General features: G+C 49.2%; 1 protein-coding gene across 4 annotated transcripts in view; it reads right to left on the bottom strand.

The window, feature by feature from the left end:
- Positions 1–27715, bottom strand: part of EP400 (E1A binding protein p400) — an 852236-nt gene that overhangs the window by 48534 nt on the left and 775987 nt on the right. For 3 of the 4 annotated variants that reach the window (XM_085634328.1, XM_085634325.1, XM_085634326.1), the window contains exons 51-52: positions 20984–21105; positions 19667–19825 (exon numbers count right to left, since the gene is read on the bottom strand). In XM_085634328.1, coding sequence (XP_085490454.1) covers positions 19667–19825; positions 20984–21105 — 281 coding nt within the window. The remainder of the gene's footprint in view (positions 1–19666; positions 19826–20983; positions 21106–27715) is intronic. The other variant, XM_085634324.1, reaches the window with a different exon arrangement.

Below are 27715 nucleotides of genomic sequence, written 5' to 3'. Positions count from 1 at the left end.
AGAGAATGTTCACAGTACCCGCATACCCCGACATGTATTTACATTCCCATTTCTCTTTTATTCCTTTTGCACAATAATCCAACAAAATCCTTTGAAATGAAAAATACAGACGCCACCTTTGAAGGACAAATGTGAAACACTTGGGAGAGGTAAACTCTGTTTAGGCAAACAGGCTGGCACTGGGGACAGGTGAGGAGAAGCCAGTTGTGAAACCTGTTTTTTCAGGGGTGTGTAGCCCCTTGATAGCCACCTCTAGGGGTGGGCTACGGAGCCCTGATTGTCGAGAGAGTGGTCTCATCAACTTGGGAGTGGGAAGAATGGTGCATCCTGGGACAGCCAGATGATACAGAACACTAAGGGAGAAAGAGAGGCTGAGAGTGGCCTACACCTGCTTCTTAGGTTCCACATGCTTCGCAGGATCTTCAAGTGGATCCCCACCGAAACAAGAAGGACGATCACCCAGGCCCTTGTCAGCAGTAGACTGGACTATGGAAACGCACTCTACGCAGGAGCCCCGGCCAAACTCCTGAAACGGCTCCAACGCATCCAGAACGCCTCCGCACGCCTGATCCTCGACATCCCCCGCCACAGCCACATTGCACCCCACTTGAGAGACCTGCACTGGCTCCCCATCAACAAGAGGATAACCTTCAAACTCCTCACCCACGCACACAAGGCACTCCACAACACCGGACCAGCGTACCTCAACAGCCAACTCAGCCTCTACACCCCCACCCGCCAGCTTCGCGCAGCAGACCGAGCCCTCGCCACCGTCCCCCGCATCCGAACGGTTACCACCGGCGGCAAATCATTCTCCCACCTCGCCGCCAAGACATGTAACACCCTCCCCATCCGCCTGCGGCAGACCGAAGACCTTCTAACCTTCAGGATACTTCTCAAGACCTGGCTCTTCGAAGAATAGCAGCTCCCCCCCCCCCCCCCCCCACCCCCCCCCCCCCCCTAGCACCTTGAGACCCTCACGGGTATGTAGAGCGCTTTATAAATGCTATGATTGACTGATTAAGTTACTATAAAACACAATGATGGTGTGGTGTCCCTATATTGGAAGCACCTGGAGGGAAATGCAAGAAGAAAATAAAATGATTCAGTTGTTTATGTAAAGAAAAATATTATGTTTGTGTCTTCTACTGAAGATGGCAATTCCAAGAATTGGACGAGGTGGGCCCTCTCACGTAATGTGACATGCTTCATCATAGGCCGCCTCGTCCCACCCTGGTAAGATGGTCCCACCAAGGCAGACTCAACCTCGGGCTGGGCTATCCCAAGGGAGTTCTAAGATATTCTCAGGAAGTGGTCTTCAGGAGAGAGGGAGGGAACCTGGTAGCTACTGGCTACCAACGGCATCCTACCCTGAGGGCATTTTATGAAGATACATATGCCACCCCGGGCACCCAGAACTCAGATCTCGACAGACTCGGAAGAAGGACCAAAGAAGGAAATCCCTGCTGCACCGTGGGACCTGCAAAGAGACTGTACCGACAAGGACTGCCTCTGCTGCACCTGGTGTCTCCAGAGCCCAGTCAAACCTAGAGAACTCCAAGGGCCAGCTGACTGGCCTGTTCGCAGCACAAGGACACAACAGCTGAAGAAGCCAGCTGTGGCAAGTTGGTAGCCTAAAGTCTTCAAGCCTGCAACTACAGCTGCTGTGCTGCACTGAGGAACAAGACCAGACGCACAGAGTTGCACCCAGTACGCAGAGCCTGGGAATGCTGTCAGAGAGTTGCTGGGACCATCAGAAGGCGGTGATCATCCCAGGAAGGATTGGCATGTGGCCGCAACAACGGGCAGCTGGACTTTGGCCAGACAGAAGAGGACTTCTGTGGTGAATAAAGATGCAGGGTAGCCAGTATTATAAGTGAAACAAGATGAAGTTTATTCACAAGGTAGGAGTCTCAGGTTACTGGTAAAGATGGTAGTAAAGAAGACCCCCACCAGGAGCAGCATCTTTGCTGCTCAGCTCGCAAACTCCAACTGACATCCACTCAACCAGGCACACATCAGCATTCTAATTACATCACAGTCACTCTGGCTGAACAACAGGGGACATAACACTGAGGGGAGAATGCATGGCATAGAAATGAAAGTACCACACACCCCTCTTTATGGAAAAGTAGAAAATATAAATCCAAATAAGACAATAATACACAACATCCACAAACATGAGAATGAAGCAATTCATACAAATAAAAGGACCAGAGAAGAGCATAATGATACAAAGTTAAGAATAACACATCCATACATAACTAGGGAGAAACACCCACACTCGCCCCCCTCCGCAGACAGAATATGGAAGAGCAACACAAGCAACACCTCATAATAGTCACTGACTCTGCAGTATAGTACAAGGGTGCAATACGTTTGCCCCATCGGGTGCCCCATACACCTGCCCAATAACAAAGTGCAAAACATATGTCCCAAAGCAAAAGGTTTGGGCAGAAGGAAAACTGCCCCAACACCTGCACTAGAAAGAAGTTGTAAAGTATTATTTGTTTGGGTTGCAACTCACAAAGTAGAGTCGGGGTGCAAACCATATGCCCAGAAAAATGCAACAGAAAAATATGGTATGGGCGCAAAGCAGATGCCCCTTCACCAGCAAAAGTAAGTAACATCTGGGTGCATTTTCTAGGCACCAAGACACGCAACAATTAGTAAGGTTGGTGCGCAATGCAATAATGGTAAGTAATGTCTAGGTGTAAGGCAAGGGCAATAAACATGCCCCAACATCAGCGAATGTAAGTAACATTTTGGGGTAGCAAGTTATAGACCTCATCACAAGTAAATGAAAACAAGGTTTGAGCGATTGAGCATGCCTCCTCACCAAAATAAGTAGTAACAGCAAGAAGGTTCGGGTCACAGGATCCCTGCTCCATCACTAAACACTATACAAATTGTTTGGGAAGCACACAAACTGATATGCCCCAGCACAAGTAATAACAAATAACATTTGGGCCCAAAACATAACTCTCACCGCAGCACACAGTAAAGTATGGAAATCCCCAACCCCACGGAGACATGCTGAATCACAAAAATCTATGCATGTAATAAATGTCAACCAATACGGAACATAGTCAACAGTATTAAAAGAAGCACGTGAGAAATTAAAACATGGCTTAAATATATAAGCTGAATCCAACAGTGCAGCAGATTATGTAATGAAAACTCACTGGACAGAATGATTAAGACATAGAAGCCATATGGCAGCTAGAACTAAAACCAGCAAACATTCAAGAAAGAATGCACATGAATAATGATGCAATCTTTGAAATCCGCTTGGAACGCAGCTTGAGCAGAGCAGTGTTCAACTGAATCTGAAAGAAGGACCCATCATTCAAAAACAAGCACTGGAAATGCAATAGGTCTCGCATTTGTTTTATTTTGAGCTTTTAGCGTTGTAAATGGCAATGTCTTTTACCCATATGTTATGGAGTGTATGCATGTGGTGTGCAGTATGTGGGTTGGATTGGAATTATTAGTTGTGGAGCAACATGAAGCATAAGGAAGGAGAGTGAGAAGGTGAAGTGCAGCAGGAGGCACAAGGAAGGAGAGTGAGGGGAAGAGCAGCATGAGGCATACGTAAGGAGAGTGAGGAGGAGAGCAGCATGAGGCACAAGGAAGGAGAGTGCAGAGAAGAGCAGCGTGAGGCACAAGGAAGGAGAGTGAGGAGGAGAGCAGCTTGAGGCACAAGGAAGGAGAGTGAGGAGGAGAGCAGCTTGAGGCACAAGGAAGGAGAGTGAAGAGAAGAGCAGCGTGAGGCACAAGAAAGGAGAGGGAGGAAGAGAGCAGCGTGAGGCACGCAGAAGGAGAGTGAGGAGAAGAGCAGCATGATGCACAAGGAAGGAGAGTGAGGAGGAGTGCTGTGTGAGGTACAAGGAAGGAGAGTGATGAGAAGAGCTGTGTGAGGTACAAGGAAGGAGAGTGAGAAGAGCAGCATGAGGTATACAGAAGGAGAGTGATGAGAAGAGCAGCGTGAGGTATTATGAAGGAGAGTGAGGAGGAGAGCAGCGTGAGGCACAAGGAAGGAGAGTGAAGAGGAGCAGCGTGAGGCACAAGAAAGGAGAGGGAGGAAGAGAGCAGCGTGAGGAACGCAGAAGGAGAGTGAGGAGAAGAGCAGCATGATGCACAAGGAAGGAGAGTGAGGAGAAGTGCTGTGTGAGGTACAAGGAAGGAGAGTGATGAGAAGAGCTGTGTGAGGTACAAGGAAGGAGAGTGAGAAGAGCAGCATGAGGTATACAGAAGGAGTGATGAGAAGAGCAGCGTGAGGTATTATGAAGGAGAGTGATGAGAAGAGCAGCATGAGGCATACGTAAGGAGAGTGAGGAGGAGAGCAGCATGAGGCACAAGGAAGGAGAGCGATGAGAAGTGCAGCATGAGGCACAAGGAAGGAGAGTGAAGAGAAGAGCAGCATGAGGCACAAGGAAGTAGAGTGAGGAGGAGAAGAGCAGCGTGAGGCACAAGAAAGGAGAGTGAAGAGAAGAGCAGCGTGAGGCACCAGGAAGGAGAGTGAGGAGGAGAAGAGCAGCGTGAGGCACAAGGAAGGAGAGTGAGGAGGAGAGCAGCGTGAGGCACAAGGAAGGAGAGTGAAGAGAAGAGCGGCGTGAGGCACCAGGAAGGAGAGTGAGGAGGAGAAGAGCAGCGTGAGGCACAAGGAAGGAGAGTGAGAAGGAGAGCAGCGTGAGGCACAAGAAAGGAGAGTGAAGAGAAGAGCAGCATGAGGCACAAGGAAGGAGAGTGAGGAGGAGAGCAGCTTGATGCACAAGAAAGGAGAGTGAAGAGAAGAGCAGCGTGAGGCACAAGAAAGGAGAGGGAGGAAGAGAGCTGCGTGAAGCTGCAGAAGGAGAGTGAGGAGAAGAGCAGCATGAGGCACAAGGAAGGAGAGTGATGAGAAGAGCTGTGTGAGGTACAAGGAAGGAGAGTGATGAGAAGAGCAGCATGAGGCACAAGAAAGGAGAGTGAGGAGGAGAGCAGCCTGAGGCACGCAGCAGGAGAGTGAGGAGAAGAGCAGCATGAGGCATATGTAAGGAGAGTGAGGAGAAGCGCAGCATGAGGCACAAGGAAGGAGAGTGATGAGAAGAGCAGCATGAGGCGTATGTAAGGAGAGTGAGGAGAAGCGCAGCATGAGGCGTACATAAGGAGAGTGAGGAGAAGAGCAGCATGAGGCACAAGGAAGGAGAGTGAGGGGAAGAGCAGCATGAGGTACAAGGAAGGAGAGTGAAGAGAAGAGCAGCATGAGGCACAAGGAAGGAGAGTGAGGGGAAGAGCAGCATGAGGCATACGTAAGGAGAGTGAGGAGGAGAGCAGCATGAGGCACAAGGAAGGAGAGTGAAGAGAAGAGCAGCGTGAGGCACAAGGAAGGAGGAGAGCAGCTTGAGGCACAAGGAAGGAGAGTGAGGAGGAGAGCAGCTTGAGGCACAAGGAAGGAGAGTGAGGAGGAGAGCAGCTTGAGGCACAAGGAAGGAGAGTGAAGAGAAGAGCAGCGTGAGGCACAAGGAAGGAGAGTGAGGAGAAGAGCAGCATGATGCACAAGGAAGGAGAGTGAGGAGAAGTGCTGTGTGAGGTACAAGGAAGGAGAGTGATGAGAAGAGCTGTGTGAGGTACAAGGAAGGAGAGTGAGAAGAGCAGCATGAGGTATACAGAAGGAGAGTGATGAGAAGAGCAGTGTGAGGTATTATGAAGGAGAGTGATGAGAAGAGCAGCATGAGGCACGCAGCAGGAGAATGAGGAGGAGAGCAGCATGAGGCACAAGGAAGGAGAGTGAGGGGAAGCGCAGCATGAGGCATACGTAAGCAGAGTGAGGAGGAGAGCAGCATGAGGCACCAGGAAGGAGAGTGAAGAGAAGAGCAGCATGAGGCACAAGGAAGGAGAGTGAGGAGGAGAAGAGCAGCGTGAGGCACAAGAAAGGAGAGTGAAGAGAAGAGCAGCGTGAGGCACCAGGAAGGAGAGTGAGGAGGAGAAGAGCAGCGTGAGGCACAAGGAAGGAGAGTGAGGAGGAGAGCAGCGTGAGGCACAAGGAAGGAGAGTGAAGAGAAGAGCAGCGTGAGGCACCAGGAAGGAGAGTGAGGAGGAGAAGAGCAGCGTGAGGCACAAGGAAGGAGAGTGAGGAGGAGAGCAGCGTGAGGCACAAGAGAGGAGAGTGAAGAGAAGAGCAGCATGAGGCACAAGGAAGGAGAGTGAGGAGGAGAGCAGCGTGAGGCACAAGAAAGGAGAGGGAGGAAGAGAGCTGCGTGAAGCTGCAGAAGGAGAGTGAGGAGAAGAGCAGCATGAGGGGTATGTAAGGAGAGTGAGGAGAAGAGCAGCATGAGGCACAAGGAAGGAGAGTGATGAGAAGAGCTGTGTGAGGTACAAGGAAGGAGAGTGATGAGAAGAGCAGCATGAGGCACAAGAAAGGAGAGTGAGGAGGAGAGCAGCCTGAGGCACACAGCAGGAGAGTGAGGAGAAGAGCAGCATGAGGCATATGTAAGGAGAGAGGAGAAGCGCAGCATGAGGCACAAGGAAGGAGAGTGATGAGAAGAGCAGCATGAGGCGTATGTAAGGAGAGTGAGGAGAAGCGCAGCATGAGGCGTACATAAGGAGAGTGAGGAGAAGAGCAGAATGAGGCACAAGGAAGGAGAGTGAGGGGAAGAGCAGCATGAGGTACAAGGAAGGAGAGTGAAGAGAAGAGCAGCATGAGGCACAAGGAAGGAGAGTGAGGAGAAGAGCAGCGTGAGGCACAAGGATGAAGAGTGAGAAGAGCAGCGTGAGGCACAAGGAAGGAGATTGAGGAGGAGAGCAGCTGATGTTGAGTTGGTGCTCAGCTGGTGATGAGGGGGTGCTGCGCTGATGCCGAGATGGTGCTGCACTGGGGATTATGCACTGATGACGAGGTGGTGATGTGGTGGTGATGTGGTGGTGCTCAGGTGATGCCGAGTGATGGTGAGTTATGTTGAGGTGGTGGTGCTGCGCTGGTGCTGAGTTGCTGCTCAGATGGTGCAGAGTGATGCGGAGTTCGAGCTGTGCTGAAGTGGTGCTGCATTGGAGTTGCGCGGAGGCTGAGTGGTTGCCCGGGTCTCTTGCTACGTCAGTCGATGTCATTGGTAAAGGAGGGGGAAGTAAAAAAAAATAGTAATTATAGTAATTTTATGAGTTTAAAAAAAAAAATGTAGCCAACTTCAAAGCAAATGGTAGTTGTGCACGGTAGAGGATTCCTAAACTATGACCTACTCCTTACCCACAAGTAGGAAACATGCAAAACACCGGAGTAATTTGACTACAATATGAAGGACATACTTTCTGAATAAACACATTTTAGTTGTGGGTACCTTCCACTGAGCTTCCTTACCAGCTGATGCGCTTGGCTAGAAAATATGGTCATTAATTTGCAGGGTTTATTTCCTACTGCAAAAATGTGTAAGCTTACTGGTCAAACGTGAAAAGCTCATTGAGGCCAACGGCCCTTTTCAAGCTTCCAAACTTGATAAAACATGCATCACTGAGATGGCAAGAACACCTTTCATTTACAGTGTTTAGTAACAAAAAATGGAAAAATAACCACAAATGTGCTGTGAATACCTCTACATTTGTGTGTGTATTATATGAGTGTGTAAATTAATTCTGGAAAGTGGAATTTAGTTTTTCATATGAAGTCCAAATTCTAAAGGGGTAAACCAAAGAGTAATTGTTCTTAAATTTACTGCACTGCTTACACGTATCATGTATTATTGCTAATTTCCCAGGATTAGGGTGCTTTATACACCGTCATGGTGCTGCTTACTACTGATTTGCTACTCTTGTAAAGGAAGACTGTATCTATGAATTTGTCAAGCACGGGTTTTGATTCCAAGAGAATGAAAAAAAGGAATACCTATGGAGTAGAATGCAAGGCGCTGGCGATAATCGGACAGGAACAGGGGATATGGTAAATCATTTTCACGAAAGCTAAAGGAAGATGAGGACAGTAATTCCACTCATGAAAATAAGAGAATTTAGAGGCTCGTACAAGGTGGCAACAGTACAGTTGGTGAGGTAGTGGTTCTCAAGATGCAAGTATAATGTAAATGGATTCAAAGGTTCAATTGTCAAACGTTATACAGGTGCAGCAATGTCACATGAGGTTTATGGGTATTGAAGCCAAACCCCTGCACAAGCTCCCTCCCAGAGACCCTGCTTCTCCGCCCGGCCCATGGCCGCTTCCCCCGCGCAGGCGATCACATAGAACAGCACCAGGCAGAGCAGCGCACAGCCCCATGATGCACCCATGTCCCGGCTCATGGCAGCGGATCGAATCAGGCCCTCGGGTCAAGGCAAGAGGAGCACATCCTCCCACTGTGTCTGTGCCGCTGCTCAGCAGACTATACACTGGCAGCTCCGCTGAGTCCACTCCAGTGTAGGCCACAAGCAGCGCATGTCCAAGGCCCAGCCCCGGGGTTGGGAAGGATTAAGGTAGCAGACAGAAACTGCTACATACAGTGTGATTCACGGTTGCGGCCACCTTGAACTGCTTCACATATAGGTATATGACCTGCAAGCATCACTAAACCCAGTTAAGTATGTCACAAAATAGAAATATCAATGTTGATTAGCGTGTATTATTTTTTCGATACAGATGCATTTTACCCTATTATTTGCAGCACTGGTGGAATATGTAAAACAAGCCATGTTTATGAAACAGCAATATTGATTAAATATGTAAAAATAATATTTGTTATTTAAATATATATTTTTGCCTGAGCTCTAACTATTACAATTTAAGTTGGCCAACGGAAAACCCATCCCCTTCCCCACGAAGACCACCATGAAGTAAACAGCCATGTCTCAGCACTGACTGTGAGAAAACTGAGGCGTGATTTATTAGACACCCTGGAGAAGAACAACGCATCTGTTCTCCACTGCCTACATCTCTCGCTGAGAGGGAGACTAAGGCATTCCTGCTGTACAACAAGCGTGTACACACCAGGAAGGAGGGTGGAGGAGGTGGGGGCTACCGGGAGGACAAAGAGGGAGGAAGGGCGCAAACACAATCATGGAGCAAGGAAGCAAGGAGAAACGAGGGGGATGGGGCAGAAATAATAGTGGGTGGAATTGGAGGTGGGAGGGTGGGGTTCGAGACAGGACAGGTTGCAGATATAAACAGACTGGAAGAGGAACAAGGGAAGAAACATCAGCAGCGCCACCGGGTTGCAGGGAGAAAAGAGCCTGAGAATCAGGAGGGAGGAGGCAGCTGCAGGCGTGCTGTGCTGGGTAAAAAAGAAAATGGTTGCGGGAAAGCGTATGCTGCATGCAACCGCAGGCAAGAGAAAGTAATTTAAGAGAAAGGTGCTCACAGACTGTAATTAAAACATCCAGAGTAACAACACATGTAACAGGGGCAGTCCTCATGGGAGGTTACACAAGGAGAAAAGGAGGTACTAAAGAGGGACTAGTAAACCTATTGACGATTCAAAAGCCACCATTTACAAAGGACAGTAGAAGGAGCCAATTGAAACGATGGGTGGAACTTAAAGTCCATACCTGAATACAGCATGTCTCAAAGAGACAACGCAAGCACTGCTTAGGCGAGACCTATAAACAAAAGTACCAGGTTCTTTTAAATGTTGATGTAAAAGCTGTTCACATCAGCGAGAGTGCTCTGCGCACTTGCTTAAGGAAACATTCCTCCTGTGAAGTACTTTTATTACTTTTTCATTCGTCACCACTTCTCCTGGAAGGCTTAGGCTGCGAGACCCCAGCAAGGCACTGTAGGTCTCAGTCACAAAGCATTGTCCAGGAAGCACTTGATCACTTCACAACCGCGGCTGCAAGCCTTTGACGTGCCTACGGCCTACCAATCTTCCTTTCCCAGGTCTTTGAGCTGGGGATGCAGAGAGGAGAGCAAGCTCAGGTTTTTAGATATAGCCGCCCCATCGTAGGTGATCAAAGTTCTGTACTAGTGGCACTCACGCTAAGAAATTTCCCTTATGATAGCGTAGATGCCGATGCAGATCTATGAAGACACCAGCTTCAGCACGCATAGTAGTCCTTGTGTCCGGAATCCAAGCATATCAGGAATACACAGATAGCTCAAACGGTGCACACAAGAATAAAAGGTATGATTTTAAACCAAAACACTAGTGCAACAAATTCAACTCCATAAAACCCAACGCCTTTTTACCAAGCAAATATTTGAAGAGAATGCTCTCACTGCCCGATGTCCAGAAACGTTGTTCCCAACATGCTCCAATAAAGCTTACGTTCATCTGTAAAGTAGAAAATTATACACCCAGACCACTCGCATGTAATTGTAGCTGCATTTGTTGCCTTCCTCAATAGTGAACGGTGCTGGCTCGCTCTTCACCATTTAGCATGTCCAGTTTCAGATCAATCACGTATGCACCAGATGCGTGCAGTTTCAGTAGAATCACGTAGGTATCAGCCAAGCTAGTAAACAGTCACTTGCCAGCGGCTCAGAGATCATCAGTATTATATGCTGGAAAGTGTAACTGCATGTTCACTTATCAGTGCTGACTATATAGATGAGTTAAATAAAAGAAACACCCAACACTACAGCTGTCTATGGGCTGTCAGGTTAAAAGGACACCAGTGGGGCTTCAAGGGTGGCTCTGTTTACTTTAAGCTTCAATGTAATTTCTTTTAGTCTTCCTCCTGTTCAGCAGTTCTTCAACTTGCGATTACTCCAATAGTTTCTTGCACAGGCAGGTCTTATCCCATCCTCGCCACCAATGTGGTGAATAAAGATGCAAGGTAGCCAGTAGTATTGGTGTAACAGGATAAAGTTTATTCACAACATAGGAGTCACAGGTTACAGGTTAAGGAAGCCCCACCGAAAGCAGCATCCTTGCTGCTCAGCGCACACACTCCAACTGACATTCACTCAACCAGGAACACATCAGCATTCTAATTACACCCCAATCACTCTGGCTGAGCAGCAGGGGAGATACACTGAGGAGAATGGATGGCATAGAAATGAAGATACCGCAACTTCGTAGAATATCAACCCTGCAACCAGGACCTTTTCACCATCTTTGTGGATCAAGGAATCCCAGCAGGAAGATCCCCGTCGACCGTGTTGCATCCACATAATACTTGGAGAATCTTCAGCATCCTTTATCCCTTGCATCAGGACCACTCCATAGCAATCTATTGCAACATGGATACAGTGCCTGGAACTGCTGAAGGACTGCTTCTTCAGGGAAGGTAAATTCTCGAGAGCCCTGCTGGTCCCCCCTAACTAGCTGCCTGCCGGAGATGGTCACCCCAAGTACTTGAAACCGACCGCATTGACACTTACCTACATTTTCCTTGAAAAAATGTCACTGTTCAATTCCTTGACTTTGCCAAGGCTTGTTCGCAGTTGAGTGTTATGTTATGGAAACTTCTAAAGCGCACGATTACCCAAGGGTGTCTTGACAATGAGTTGGGATGTTACAGTGTGAGAGGAGCAGGGGAGGCGAAGTATTAAAAAGCCAAGTTTTAACAAGTTCCCTAAAACTCAGAAACGTGGGAGCTGCTTTGATATTTATGGGCAAGCTATTCCAAAGCACTGCAGCTTCAGAGGAGAAACAACTGGACCCCCATTTGAATCTTTAAATCTAGGGCGCAAGATCATTAATGTATTTTTAGATCTTAGATCTCGATTGGCTATGTACCAGGAGAGGGATTGTTTAAGGTACCTGGGGCCGGAATCATGTAAGGCTTTATAAGTAAGGCACAGTGCCTTGAATTTGATCTAGTTAGCCACTGTAAGCCAGTGCAGCTTTTTGATGCAAGCTGAGACAGAATAAAATGTTGGCAAATCAAGAATAAGCTTAGCTGCTGCGTTTTGAACACTTTGTAATTTTCTTGTGTACTGTTTTTGGACCTTAACATATAGACTGTTACAGTAATCCAATTTGGAAAGGATTAGTAGAGAAGCACAAGTTACTTATGTTACGATATATCTGTAAGAGACATTAGTTAGTGATAGATTCCTTACCTTAGAATATCCCCAGGCGTCAGACTGGATCCGGAAAGTTTTCGTCAGCAGTACCCCTGCGCGTCGGTAGGCGTTGTCGTACGGCTCCGCATACGTCGTAGTCACTGAGATGACGTTGCAGGAGCTACTTAGACGTCCCCCTGCGCACGGACATCAGTTCTGTACATGTCTTCCCGTGCCAGGAACGCAGAGCCATGCAAGATACTGACCACTGGTACATTGAAACTAGGGCCCTGAAAGGGATGACCTTAACCCTAGAAATCAGTTCGCAGAACGGGGAGGATGGGTGGGGCGGTAAGGAATCTATCACTAACTAATGTCTCTTACAGATATATCGTTACACAAGTAAGTAACTTGTGCATCTGAAAGAGACACGTTAGTGATAGATTCCTTACCTTAGAATAGATACCCCAGCAATACCAAACCCGGTGGTGGGTCTGTGAACCAAGATCACACCAGAAAGTCACAGAGAACAGAGAGGCCAAAGAGGCAGTCTCTCCAGACTGGACTGTCAAGGCAATAATGCGTAGTAAAAGTGTGCAGCGAGACCCACGAAGCTGCCTGACAGATGTCTTGCAGGGGACACCACGTCCCAATGCAGTAGTAGCTGCTGTCGCCCTGGTAGAATGGGCGGGCAACCTACAGCCAGAGAATAACAGGCTTTGATACACAAGACGACCTAGCGGGAGATAGTCTTCTTGTGTACAGGCTGGCCATTCTTTGCGCCTACGTAGCCAACAAAGAGCTGGTCATCCACCCGGACCGGTTGTGTGCGATTCAAATAAAATGATAGCGCACGTTTTGGGTCCAGACGATGGAGCCTCTCTTCCTCTCTGGAAGGGTGCGGAGGCGGAAAGAAAGTGGGCAAGGTGATAATTTGCCCAATGTTGAAGGCAGTGACAACCTTTGGCAAGAAGGAAGGACGAGTGCGAAGCACAACCTTGTCCGGATGAACCGACAGAAAAAGAGGCTTACAGGAAAGAGCCTGGAGCTCACTCACACGCCTAGCGGAGGTGATGGCAACCAGGAAAGCAGTCTTCAAAGTTAATAAACGAAGAGGACAGTTGTGAAGCGGCTCAAAAGGAGCGCACAGCAGAAAAGTAAGAACTAGATCCAAGTCCCACTGCGGCATCACAAACAGAATAGGAAGGAAAAGGTGAGTAATGCCTTTGAGAAATTTATTAACAACAGGGGACTTGAAAAGAGAGGGCTGATCAGGAAAGCCTGAGAAAAGCTGAAATTGCAGAAAGTTAGCCCTTAATAGTGCCCAGAGCAGAGCCCTGCTGGGCCAGAGAAAGAAGGAACGAAAGGACCTCTGAAAGAGGGACAGGAAGGGGATCCACAGCCTTTGCTGTGCACCATGCCACAAGCGCAGGCGTATACCGATTTTGTGGAGGGACGCCTGGCTGCCAGAATGACATCACAGACTTCAGGAGGCAAGTCAAACGGAATCAACTGTCGTCACTCAATCTCCATGCATGCAGGTGGAGGCTGGACAGGTTCGGGTGGAGGACAGTCCCCTGCTGCTGCGACAGAAGATCCTCCCGAAGAGGCAATCGGATCGGGGAATCCATGCTTATACTGAGTAGCTCGGGATACCAAACTCTTCGAGCCCAGTCCAGGGCCACAAGAATGACTTGGGCCCGGTCGCGCCTGTTCTTCTTCAGCACTCTGGGTAGAAGTGGTATAGGGGGAAAGACGTACAATAGACCGCAGCTCCACTTGTGACGAAAAGCGTCTCTGAGCGAGTGACGCCTTGGAAACCCCAACACGCAGAAGTGATGACATTGCACGTTCTCTTCGGTGGCAAACAGATCTAACCAAGGCTCTCACCACTGTTGAAAGAGACCTTGCGCCACCTCCGAGTGAAGTCGCCATTCGTGATCAATCAGGCAGCGGCGGCTGAGTTCGTCCGCCCTGGCGTTCAAAGAACCTGCCAGGTGTTGAACAGTCAAGGAAATGCCTTGACGTTCTAGCCATGTCCAGAGGCGCACAGCCTCCTGACATAGGGTCCATGACCCCACCCCGCCTTGTTTGTAGCAATACCACATGGCGGTGGTGTTGTCCGTGAACACCTGCACCATCCTCCCCTTGACAGAGGGAAGGAATGCCTTCAGTGCAAGAAGGATCGCCCGAAGCTCCAGAAGATTGATATGGAGCTGGGACTCCGACGGAGACCAGAGGCCTCTGATTTCCGCCTCTCCCATGTGGCCACCCCATCCCAGGAGGGACGCATCCGTCACCACTGTGTGCTCCGGCTGGGGAAGGGAGAGGGATCTGCCGCTGACCCAATGCTGATTCGTGAGCCACCACTGCAATTGTTGTGCAGCGCCCTCCGAGATCTGGACGTAGTCGGACAGGTTCCCCTGATGCTGCGCCCACTGGAACCTCAGGTCCCACTGCAGAGCCCGCATATGTCATCTGGCATGGTTGGTTAGCAGGATGCAGGAGGCCATGAGGCCCAGCAGCCTCAAGGTCATCCTGACCGAAACCCAGGACAAGAGCTGAAAGATCGGAATCATAGCCCGAATGTCCTAGACTCGCTGTTTGGGAGGATAACCCCGAAACTGCGCCGTGTCCAGAACCGCTCCGATGAAGAGGAGCTTCTGAGAGGGAATCAGGTGCGACTTCGGCACGTTGATGGAGAACCCCAGCAAATGCAGGAGGTCGGCCGTAGTCTGGAGGTGTAAGAGGACTGTTTGGGGCAAGCCTGCCTTCAACAACCAGTTGTCGAGATAGGGGGAAGACTGAAACCCCTGGTCTGCGCAGATGAGCTGCGACCACCGCCATCACTTTGGTGAACACCCGAGGGGTGCTGGTAAGGCCAAAGGGGAACATGGTGAACTGAAAATGCTCCTGCCCTACCGTGAATCGCAGGTAACGCCGGTGGACCGGCAGGACAGAGATCTGAAAATACGAGTCCTGCAGGTCCAACGCTACCATCCAGTCTTGCGGGTCGAGGGCCGACAAGACCTGAGCAAGTGTGAGCATCTTGAACTTCTCCTTCCGGAGGAAGTGATTGACGTTCCGAAGGTCTAAGATGGGACGCAGGCCTTTGTCCTTCTTTGGAACAAAGAAGTTGTGGGAGTAACAACCACGACCTACTTCTGGTATCGAAACGCGCTCGATGGCCCCCTTGGCCAAGAGGGCCGTAACTTCCTGCTGGAGAAGTGCCAAGTGATCCCCGACATGCGGTGATACTGAGGTGGCATGGCTGGGGGGGTTGTCTCGAAGGGGAGGGAGTAACTCCTTCGGACAATTTGCAAAACCCACCTGTCCGATGTGATGGTGCGCAAGTGGTGGAGGTGATGGGGAATCCTGCCACCCACTGGCGTCTGGTGGGCCTGAAACAATGGACTAGGAAGCTTTGGAGGCAGGGGAAGCAGTGGACTGACCTGCGCGCTGGCCCCGTGACCCGCCTCTACGGGTCCGCGGCTGCGCTGAGACTGTTGCTGCGCAGGCCTGTGGCTCTGAAACGAACGTGCTTGGGCGCCCCTTCCTTGACCACGAAAGGAGCGAAAAGCAGAAGCGGAAGGAGTGCGTGTGGCCGAAAGGCCTAAAGACTTGTCTGTCGCCCACGAGTCCTTAAAACGCTCCAACGCGCAATCCACCTTATCGCCACACAGGCGAGAGACATCAAAGGGCATGTCCATCAATGTGTTCTGGACATCCCCAGAAAAGCCAGTCGTTCTCAGCCAGACGTGGCGGCGTAGCGCCACTGTGGTGCAAATCGCCATGCCCAGCGAGTCAGCAGTGTCAAGACCACAACGGATCGTGAACTTGGCTGCATCTCTCCCCTCAGCAATAGCTTGGGAGAGTACTGTCCGAGCCACCGGACACTGAGGCAGCACTTGCGCAACCGTATCCCACACAGAATGGGAATAACTGCCCAAGAGACATGCGGTGTTCACAGCCCGCAGTCCTGAACTGGCGGAAGATAAGATCTTCTTCCCAAACTGCTCCAGTTTCTTGGATTCCCTGTCCGCTGGTGCGGAAGGGAACGCGCTCTGGGACGCAGAGGCCTGGACAACCAAGCTCTCAGGGGTAGGGTGTTGGGAGAGGGAAACGGGGTCGCCCGGGGCTGGGCGATGGCGTCAGGCCACGTTCTTATCCACAGGAGCCCCTATGTTGGGCATGGACCAGATGCCCAAAAGAACGTCCGAGAGTGCATCATTAAAGGGCAGCAGCGGCTCCATAGAAGAAGACGTCGGCCGAAGCACTTCTGTCAGGAGGTTAGTCCTGACAGCCACAGTAGGAAGCTCGAGGTGGGGAGCCTCGGCCGCCCTACGCAACACCATAGAGTAGGAACCACCCTCCTCTGTAGGCATGGTAGTAAGTCAGGTTCAGGAGTATAATCCTGGTCACCTGCATCCCCCGGATCCTCATCCCAGTCCGTGTCTAACTCGCATTGTGCTGTGAGAGGGTCCTCAAACCCCTCCCAGTCCTTCACAGCCTGCCAAACAGGTGGAACATAAGGAGGTGGTTGAAGAAAGGGATAGAAATTCCCAAACAGCGTCGGAATCAGCGTCGGTCAACACCCTTCCGGCACAGTCTCCATGTCGGGGAGGAGGCCAGGGACGAGTCGGTGCCGTCCATGTCGGTGGGAGTCGTACTGGGCCAACCGACATGGACGGGGATCCATGCGCGGATCCATGGGGGTCTCTTGGCGTCGAGACCAAAGTCGTCGATGATGTCAGGGCTGGATCCGGCGATGTCGAAGAACGAGGACCCCCCCCAGTCGGGCCCATGGGGCCCGAAGGGCACCGGCGGGGCAGGACGGTCCGAAGACACGTGCAATGGCTGACAGGAACTCCTGCAGCTGGGCTGGAGTCGCCGATGGACCCGGAAAGGGCGGGTAGGCCATCGGCAACTGCGGAGGCTATGGGAAGGGGAAGAGCAACAGCGCTTCTTCGACTTCTTGTGCTTCGCCTTACCTGACTCCGAGTGCGAAGACTTGGAATGGTGGTGATGGCTCTGTGGACACTCCCTCGACCTCCCACGGGACCGGGAACGGCACGGAGCCGACTCCCGGGCCTCTAGCCACTTTCGGGACTGCTCCCGCAAAGTTTTTGGAGCCATGGTCCGGCAGTGGGAGCACGACTCGTGGTCGCGCCCCAGGCAGTAGAGACACTCACTGTGCGGATCCGTAACTGACATCGTGCGGGGACAGGCCGCGCAAGACTTGAAACCGGGCATCCCTGTGCACCTGGAGTGTAAGGTTTCAGAAAATAGAGACAAAAATCCCCAAAAACTCAGTCAAAAAATGACTGGGGGTACCGCTCTCTCCGGATCTGCGCTTGCTGGCGCGGAAAAAGAAAGAACTGACGTCATCGCGCGTGGGCGCGTCCAAGTAGCTCCAGCGACGTCATCTCGCAGACTACGATGCCAACCACATACGCCGAGCCGTACGATGACGGCTACCGACGCGCAGGGGTACTGCTGACGAAAACTTTCTGGATCCAGTCTGACGTCTGGGGATATTCTAAGGTAAGGAATCTATCACTAACGTGTCTCTTCCAGATATCACTGTTTTTCTGGAGGTAAGGGGAATGAACGAGAGAATCTTCTTAATGATTCTCAAAGAATTATAACTAGAGGAGATGAACGAGGTGATGTGTTTATTAAGATTCAATTTCTCGTCAATGACTGCACAGATTTTTTACATTTTAGACCGGGATGGGAAGAGTTCCCAACTCCGTAGGCCAGCATGCTCGCCTCCAGAATTGGGGTTTGTTGCCAAATAGAATTACCTTGGTTTGCCCCGAGTTCAATTTAAGGCAGTGCTTACTCATCCACTTACTGACTGCTCTCATACAGTCGTGAAACTGGGAGGTATTAAATTCTACTTCGTTTGATGCTGAAAGAACAATCTGTGTATCGTCTGCATAAGAAGTGGGTGAAAACCCGAATGATCTAATTGGAGAGGAGAGTTCGATGACAAATAATGAACAGTAGGGGACTCAGGGAGGATCCCTTAGGGACCCCACTAGGGAGGGAAAAGGGCTTGGATGTAAAGTTTCCCAACCTGACTAAGTGCTCCCTATCTGTTAAAAATGACTGGAGTAAGTCAAGAGCTTTATCAGTGATACCCAATTTTTCAAGGCAGTCAACGAGTATGGCATGGTCCACAGTATCAAACGCCGCCAACAGATCGAGGAGGATAAGTGCTGCAGACCCTACTTTATCAAACATAGTTTGTATTTCATCTGTAGTCTCGATTAGAGCCGTCTCCGTGCTATGCTCGGCCCTAAAGCCGAATTGGGCAGGGTACAATATCTGAATACCCTGGATGAAATGTGTCATTTGAGAATTAAATAGTTTTTCAACTATTTTCGTTGGAAAAGGCAGCCTTGAGATAGGGCGATAATTTGCTGGATTAACAGTGTCCAAATTGGGTTTTTTAAGGAGTGGTAAAATTAAGGCCTTTTTCCACAGTTTAGTGAAATTGCATTTATTGATTAATGCTTGTAAAATCTATATCTCCAGAACCCTATGGGGATCTTTTTTGTTCCAGTGTCTTATAAAAATACAGTATTTTTATGAATTTGTATCAGGTTTGTGGAGTGTCGTGTTGATTTCTTCTTCAATTGTTTTGCTGCTGTTTAAATGCTTAACACTTGTTCCTCCGCATTAGCCTTGCTGCTCAGTGCCACAGCTACCCAGGGTTGAGCTGAGGGTTCAACAGACTAAAACTACTGGACTTAAAAGGGTTGGTAAGTGTATTCCACGGTCAGGTCACACAACCACACCTCACAAGAGGGTTAAAACCCCGTGTGTACCTTGCACACTGGAAATATTTTAAAGCGATATGTTCTGTAAGCGACAGAAATCAGGGGAACAAGCTCTGGAGACACGGAAAGAAAGGTTTGGATGTTAACTCACAACGTGGCAGGTATATGGTGGCCACAATGTAATTTCTGGGGCGGGGATGGAACAGATGAGGAGCCACATGACGCGACCTACCGCTGTAGCCATCAGAAGTGTCCTGCATGTGATCAGGGAGACATGGACGATATTACCCGATCATTTCACGCATGGTTTGTTTGTGCCACAACAAAAGACAAACCGCATTAGAAGATCTGGGAATGAGGTTTCCCAAATCAGTTAACTTCTTCCAAGTGCAGTACATTTTGAGAATACCAACGGGATAAAAAACATGAAAGCGTTTGACCAAGATTCCCCACTTTAGAGTGCTCTTCTATGCTAAATTGACTATGTTGTGGTTCCAAGCTAGGCACTACATAGTGCAACCAGAGTTCTTAGAGACCAACATTTTGAGCCTATATTTTGAAAAGTGATTTAATGTCAACTACAGGGGAAGCAAAAACTGATAATATGGCAAAAAATTGAGAACTAGTTTTAGCAGCCCGCAGGAGAAAGGAACTGACATTTTAAATGGCAGTCTATATGCATCATATACATCACATCAGAATGGCCCACATATCTGTCGATATTAAAAATTCACCTGCCTGAGAATATTTTCAATGGATGGAGAATCCATGTGAAGAAATATCCATTAAAAGCTACGATACCAATCAATTTGGAAAAAGCGACAGCAGGTCATAGTACGAATGAGAAATAACAGAGCAGGACAATGGAAAAGGGAGCATCTAAAAGAACAAAATCACAATATGAAATCACAAAGAAGAGAACTTCAGAACATTATTTAAAAACAGAAATATCCTGGCCAGAAATGCCTACCTGGATCTGGGTCTGGACTTGCTGGGAACCAGGTGGTTTTTGGGTCTGAGCCATTGACGTTGTGAGAAACTGTGTTTTGATAGTTGGCTGGGTGGTGTAGGTCATTTTCTGCTGCTGTGCCTGTGCCTGTTGTGCCGTGATCTGGAGGGAAAAGTAAGACTGAGCATTACCAGCCCAGGTGAGAAGCTTATAGGATGGCACAGCAAGGAGGCGAGCAATCAAGTGAAAACACAAAGTCAGGCTTCTACAGACTGCTAGCTCTCCGAAGGCATGCAGCCTACTTGGGGCGCAGGATGACCACCCAGATTGCAACCGATGGAAGATTAGGAGATACTGCTAACGTCGCACGTCCCTGTTAGTGGTATCCTTTGTCACAGAGAATAGTTCTAGTTCTGGCCCACAAGTCAAGTTTATAGAAGGGCACCCATTTCCATGCATGTAAACCTTCCATAGCGGTAGATTATAAATGAATTATGGATATTCTAAAAATGGGTAATACAAATGCAACAGGACATAAATAAGAACCTGAAAATGCTGTGCACTTTATACATACAAACATGCATAAAGGTGAATATTTTGAAAAAATAACGGCACCTAGTGTGCACGACAAGTGCTTCTTCAAAGATTAAAACGGGAATTAACTTTTAACATCCACAAGATGGCACAGTGTGTTCCCCAGAAGCAAACTGTCTTGGGGTCCAACTGACTAGCCTTTGGATAGAAATCTAAAGCAATGCCAGTGGTTAATCAGCAAACAGCTGGGGTGTGGCCGCCCCAAGATCTTCCATTCCACATTGAAACATTCTATTGCTAATGTCTATTGGCCATAAAAGGGCCACCACTTCATATAAGGATCCATACATCCGTATCTTTTCTTCTCCATCACTCTTTGCCAGGGTCTCAAATTGCTCTAAGCAGACACAAGGAGAACCGCTTACGCAATATACCCAACTGATATTCTACTTCAGATTTCTATTATGGATACTTTATCGAAATGTTTAGCATTAGCACTCCAAAGGTTCACACTGAACAGTATATCTGACTCCAAACATTCGTAGAATGTTTAAGATACCTATCAAAATCACATAACTAAAACCAATGATGCCTAATTAATTATTAAAACAGCCCGTGGATTTCGAAGTTACTTGAAACATGAAGATTAATGACCAATTTCTCACACAGGCGGTATGGTTTTTGTTTTGGACTGCATTAACACAGAACATGCACATACATTCTTACGGAGTGTATCAGTGAGAGCGGCTTCCCACATATGAACACGTCCATACGTTGCAACCCTTCCCAGACCCCGGTCACTACCTTCTGCTGCATGGTAGGCTGGCCTGCAGCCCCCTGTGATTGCAAGGCTTTCTGCTGCTGCTGCTGAGCCGCATGGTGTTGTTTCAGTTTCAGAAGAGGCTGGACGTGCAAAGGCTGCCCTCCTACAAAAAATAAAACATTCACAATTCTTTACTGGTCTGTTGGATGTACACAAATCATATAAGACTCCAAAAGGGATAGGTCAGAGAAATGGCTCTGGATAACAAAGAAACTTGCACATAACCTGTTTCCTGGTGTGACAACTGTCTGCGGAGATACAAACTTCTTACAATATGCCAAGTCTTCAGGGAGAGCGTAAGATAGCCACTTCACTAGAAACCTTGCCATATTTTGGGAAATTGTAGGACATCATCAATATTCCAAACAGCACCCCCTCCCAAGTACCATCTCACTGCCCAGTTGAAAGCAGACTTTGAACGTTTAGCAGAGGGTTAGGAGGACAAGATTCCCTTTATGGTGAATCTGCACCTCCTAGTCTTTAGGATCTGCACGTTATTAATGTGCAGCATCAGTTAGAAACGAGCCAGAAACTACAGATTTGTAGGGAGCTGGTATTTTATGTGGTGTACCTAAATAAGGTACACTATGTAGAAAGTCAAGACAACCCTTATTAATTTACAGGGCTTAAATTAATAATCCCAAATGCTGTCTTTTGTGGTAGAGTGGGCGAGCAGTTTAGGCTTATCAGCAGGTAGTGTTAAGCATTTGTTGAACGCAGAGTCAATAAAATGAGAAACACACAAGATGAAAATCAACATCAACATATATTTTTTATAGAATTTTAGACACCAAGAACGTCTTAATTGGGTAAGTATTTTTCGAGTTAACAATTTTTACAGTTAAGCAAAAATGGCACATAAATGATTCCATAAGGGAAAGAAACGTACTGCATACAAGTTTTGGCAATCATATTTCGGGGGTCTACTTGAGGTGCTAGGGAATCGGTCGCAAGCTCCACCAGCAGTTTGGGTTTACCTGCCCTGGAGTGTCCGGTGCTGGACAGGTTGGTAGCCTTGTGCGCTACACCATAGGCAAAGAAGGGGGACCACCTAGAAAAATGATGCAGATAGGGACTTGGGGACAAGGTCGGTAGCTCCTCACAATGGGGAGGAGGAGGGACAGTTATTGAGGGTCTTGGAAGTGAAGGGCACATTTGGTGTTCATGGAACCGGGCAGGGAGAGAGGGACTTGGTTGACTGTTTCCGTGCGAAGGTGCTCTCAGTTTTTGGTCATGCCTGCAGAAGAGGACAAAGCAGGACAGCTAGGCCACTCTCGGTACTGGCCTCAGTCAGGCTGGCGCCCCTTGTCGGCTGGTCAGTCTTTGTGGTGTTGGAGTTGGGATTGGACTTCAAACAAGCGTTGGTTGCTGCAAGGGGTTGCTACCCAGGGTACTGGTAAAGGTCAGCTACTGGAATCTCTGAGGTTGGATTTATGAAAACAAGTTGTTTGATACCAAACACCATTATTTTCAGTGAAGACATTATGGGAGAAAGTGCTCATTTGACATGGTTAGCCTCCCACTTTTTTGACTGGAACATGAGGTGGTTTCAAGTGAAAATTCACAGGATCCCTGCCAACCAGCTCCCCTGTGCCAGAGCGGTTTCCCTAAAACTGTACAACGATTGGCACAACTTCAGATCCCCTGCAAGTCCCTAGTAGATGGCACCAAGGGCATTGGGACTGAAAAGGGTCCCCTAGGCACCCTTCACCAAGGCCATGCTAACTGCCACCGCAGCGGGCATGCCTTGGAGCAGTAAAAAACAAGATAGTCGACATGGCACACTGCCTGTGTGCCAAGTCAAAGTAGTACTACCGAAGGTATAGGTAAGACACCCCCTAGCAGGCCTCACAAGTCCTAAGGCAGGCTGCACTATATCTCAGGTGTGGGAATATCTGCATGAGCAGATATACCCCTACAATATTCAAGTTTATACTTAATATTTTAAGTGCCAGGTAAGCCATAGAGAGTACATGGGCTGGAAACTCGACAACTCGAGTTCCCCAGCACCACAATGGCTTCACTGAACCCAGGAGTGGTTGGTACCAAACAACTCCTCTGAATAAACCCATACTGATGCCAGTGTTGGATTTCCTAAAACAGGTACCCAGAGGGCACCCTGAAAACCAACCAACCCTGATGTAGACTCTGACTGGCTTTAGGCGGCCGGCCACCACCAGACATATATCTGGCCCCCTGGGTCGAGAGCTAGAATTCTTTAGGAACGTAGTAAAGAATATTCTCCTAACCCCCAGGTGTGTTAACCCTTTGCAGTGGCTAAGCTACATTAAGCAATCTCTTTTTGAGGGTTTCTGATCTTTGGCAATGCCCAGAGAGCATCTCTGTTTCTTCCGTAAAAGGGGTCAAATACGCTTTCTGGAATAATAAGAGGAGGAAGGCACCGACATCTACTAGTAGTCGCAGCTTATCGGACTGCCACTTGCATCTTTCACCTGTAAATGGAGGCCCCACACGGAGAGCAGCGCAGTCTACCCGGCCTGTGGAGCAGCGCAGTAGACAGATGCTCATCTACTTTATTTTGCCTAGCATATACCAGATAAAGATGACACTGGATTGTACCCTTATGCAGACCTCGGAACAACGGTTCCATAAACAAGACTTGCAGATTTGCAGGTAAGACACTGGGTCTTGCGTGGTCCTTTCTGTAAAAAATCTTTTCAGAAGCAGTCTGGCCTGTTCGTGTCAGGACAATTACGCAAACGCTAGAATCCAAACACGGAGTTTGATCATGATAGTTGCCATTGTACATCCTCGCCCAGCCGAACATTAAATATTACTTGCCAAGAAACGTTCGTTTTTTTTAACAAAATGATATATTTATGCATTTCTGCTTTTAAAATGGTATTTAAAAAAATGTAATTCGATCTTACGCGGAGATTTTATTTGATCTAAAATTTTACATTGTGGTCCTTTTACTTGGAAAATGTTTATCTTGAATTCACTTGATTAATATCACAAAATGCTTTCTATTTTGTATTGCTTTTATGGTTGCTGACCGAAAGAAAGTATTTAAACTGGAACTGGACATAGTTGACCCCCTCTTTTTGCCTGGAACATGATGTGCACAGGGTCGCTGCCAAACAGGCAGGGCCGGACTGGAAACCGAAACAGCTCGACCAGGCCCCCCTAGGGGGAGGACGGGTGCAGCCGAGCTGTTTGCGAGGGCCGATTTTGGCCTATTTTGTTACAGGGTGCGATATTGCAGACCCCCGGTAACAAAAATGGCCCCTCAGGGGCCCAAAATGGCCCCCACCCTGGCCGCCCACCAAGGAACTGTCCGGTGCCCACTACGGCTAGTAAGGCCCTGCAAACAGGTCCCCTGTGCCAGAGCTCCTAACCTAAAACTGTAACATGATTGGCACAACTTCAGATTCCCCTTTAAGTCCCTAGTAAATGGTACTCCTGGTACCTAAGGCATTGGGACTGAAGAGGGCCCCCGAGGGACCACTCACCAAGGCCATGCTAACTGCCACTGCAGCCTGCACGCCGTGGTGCAGACAAAAACTACTAAGTTGACATGGCATACTGTCTGGGTTCATTGTCAAAGCAGCACTACCGAAGGTATAGGTAAGTCACCAGTCTAGCAGGCCTTACAAGCCCTAAGGAAGGGTGCACTATATCGCAGGTGTGGGCATATGTGCATGAGCAGATATACCCCTACAATATTTAAGTCTATTTTTAATATTGAAAGTGCCCGGGAAGCCATAGAGAGTTCATGGGCTGGAAACTCGACAACTCTAGTTCCCCAGCACCATCATGGCTTCACTGAACCCAGGAGTGCTTGGTAGCAAACAACTCCTCCTACTAAACATGGTTGTGGGAGCAAAGCTCCTAGGGTTAAGATCAGGCCACGTTGGGGACCAAGTTAGCACAAAAGGGGCAACCTCAGCGGCGCGGGGGCAGCCGGGTGCAGGGTGTAGTTTTGAGGTCGGTGCCTTGTTGAATTCAATGGAGATTTTCCGGGACAAAGAAACACTGCAGATCTTCCAGGAGAGGCCACCACTTCGAGGGGTAAGTTGGGATGTAGAGGGATGGTCAGGCACCACTGCGTTGGGCACATAAGGTTGTGGGGCGTCGGGTGCCTTTAGACGTCGGATTTTCTTACCCGCTCTGGTCGTGGGGGGGGGGGGGGTGTCTACTGGATTGAGGCTGCAGGCGTCGTCTGGAGGCTTGAGGCAGGTCAGGGGTCACAGGATCTCGTGTCAGGATCGCTGGGGGCAAACTTGTGGTGTTTGTTCACTCAAACACAGGCCAAACTCGGCGGGTGTAGAGTGTGCTGGATTCGCGGTTTCTGGCTGGCACCAGAGGCTGCAGTTCAAACACATCTGGTGTTCACGGGAGAAACAGCTTGGAGAGTGAATGCAGGCAGGTCCTCCGGAGTTTTTGAGGTTTCTGGCCGCTGGACACGCTGGGATTCTGCAGGAGCAGGTTCGAGGGTAGACAGGCCTGTAGGGCTGGGACCAAGTCAGTGGGCGTCGTCCTCTTGCTAGCTCTGCACGGCTTCTTGTCCTTCTTTCTTCTTCTTTTCTTGTGGTTGCTGGTTCTGAGGAGGGAAGGCTCAGGGTGCCCCTAAATACTAAATTTAGGGGTGTTACAGGTAGGTAAAGGACAGGGACAAATGGGTCCCTTCCCTGGGGTGGGTACACCCCCTATCCTGCCACTCTCCAGTGGGAGGGGGGAAGGAGCCTGTCCCTGGATGGCTGGGTCCCCCCATCCTCAGGATGGCGGGGACTCGAGGTTGTGCTTCACCTCGCCACCCCCACCTTAGGGGTGGGGTTGGCAGAGGTGGGCACACCTCTCTTCCTCACTTTGTTTTTCCTGCCAGGTCTCCCGCCCAAAGTGGTGGGTAGAACCAGTGGGGACCAGTTGCTGAGTAAAGCAAGTGGTCTGGAGAAGCTCACAAAGGCGGTATGCCTTTGAAGCTACTCCTTTGTGAACCCTTCCCATCCTGGGGGAGGAGGCTTGGCACCTCGTCCCAGGATGTGCATTGTTTCAGGCCCCCGAGAGCAGCTAGCTCTCGACCCAGGGGTCCAGAAACATGTCTGGTGGTGGCAGTCTGCGCAATCACTCAGTCAGGTCACTGGGAGGTGGTCGAGTTTCAGGGGGCATCTCTAAGATGCCCTCTGTCGTGCATTTTACATTAAATCCCACACTGGCATCAGTGTGGGTTTAATGTGCTGATAAGTTTGATACCAAACTTCCCAGTCTACAGTGCAGCCATTATGGTGCTGTGGAGTTCGTAATGACAACCTCCCAGCACCATGTACTCTTAATGGCAGCACTGCACTTAAAGGGCCCAGGAATGGACCTGGGCACTGTAGGGGTACAGGGCTCATGCACCTATCCCCTCACCACTGGCATAGGGCACCCAGCTAGAGGGGTGACTGAGGTATGCCAGGGCAGTGGTTTGGGTGCAAAGGCAGTGTGTGTGTCAGGGTACAGGGCCTCTAAGGGTGGCATAAGTACTACAGCCCTTAGGGGCCTTCTCTGGTCACAGTGTCCTGGGTACCTATGGTACCATTTACCAGGGGCCAGGTGACATGTGGGCAGAGATGCCAATTGGGTTTTCGGCTTTAATGCAGTTTTAGGGAAGGAACACAGCCCTGGGTACCGGATTAGCAGGAGCCCAGGGCACACTCAGTCAAAGTACATCAGCAATTCAGCAAAAAGTGGGGGCATACCATGCAAGAAAGAGGGCACTTTCTCACACAACCCCCCTCCCCCCAAACGAAAGATGATGAGACTAACCTTGCCCTAGAGAGTCTTCATTGTCGAAGTGGAAGAACCTGGAAAGTCCATCTGCATTGGCATGGGCAGTCCCAGGTCTGTGTTCCACTTCAAAGTCCATTCCCTGTGGGGAGATGGACCACCTCAACAGTTTAGGATTTTCTCCTTTCATTTGCACTAACCATATGAGAGGTCTGTGGTCAGTTTGAACCAGGAAGTGAGTACCAATCAAGTATGGCCTCAACTTCTTCAGAGACCAAACCACAGCAAAGGCCTCCCTCTCAATGGCACTCCAACGCTGCTTCCTGGGGAGAAGCCTTCTGCTTATAAAAGCAACAGGTTGGTCTTGGCCTTCATCATTGGTCTGGGATAGGATCGCTCCTATCCCTAGCTCAGAGGCATCAGTCTGCACTATGAACTGCGTGGCATAATCTGGAGCTTTTAGAATTGGTGCTGAGCACATTGCTTCTTTCAGGGTGTCAAAAGCCTTTTGGCAACTAACTGTCCAGTTAACCTTCTTGGGCATTTTCTTGGAGGTGAGTTCTGTGAGGGGAGTCACAATGGACCCATATCCCTTCACAAACCTCCTGTAGTACCCAGTCAAGCCAAGGAATGCCCTGACTTGGGTCTGGTTTGTTGGAGCTGCCCAGTCCAGGATGGCCTGGATCTTGGGCTGTAAGGTTTGTACCTGGCCTCCACGAACAAGGTGTCCCAATTACACCACAGTGCCCTGCCCTATCTGGCATTTGGATGCCTTGATAGTGAGGCCGGCATTTTACAGAGCCTCTAAAGTCTTCCCAAGGTGGATCAGGTGATCCTGCCAGGTGGAGCTAATGACAGCAATATCATCACGATAATCTGTACTAAAGGACTCCAACCCAGCCAGGACATGGTTCACCAACCTCTGGAAGGTGGCAGGGGCATTCTTTAACCCAAAAGGCATCACAGTGAACTGATAATGCCCA

Source organism: Triturus cristatus, chromosome 11 (genome assembly GCF_964204655.1).
Source record: "Triturus cristatus chromosome 11, aTriCri1.1, whole genome shotgun sequence".
In the NCBI taxonomy this organism is placed as follows: Eukaryota; Metazoa; Chordata; class Amphibia; order Caudata; family Salamandridae; genus Triturus; species Triturus cristatus.
The sequence above is the reverse complement of the archived record's forward strand: the minus strand, read 5'-3'. Positions and strand labels throughout refer to the sequence as shown.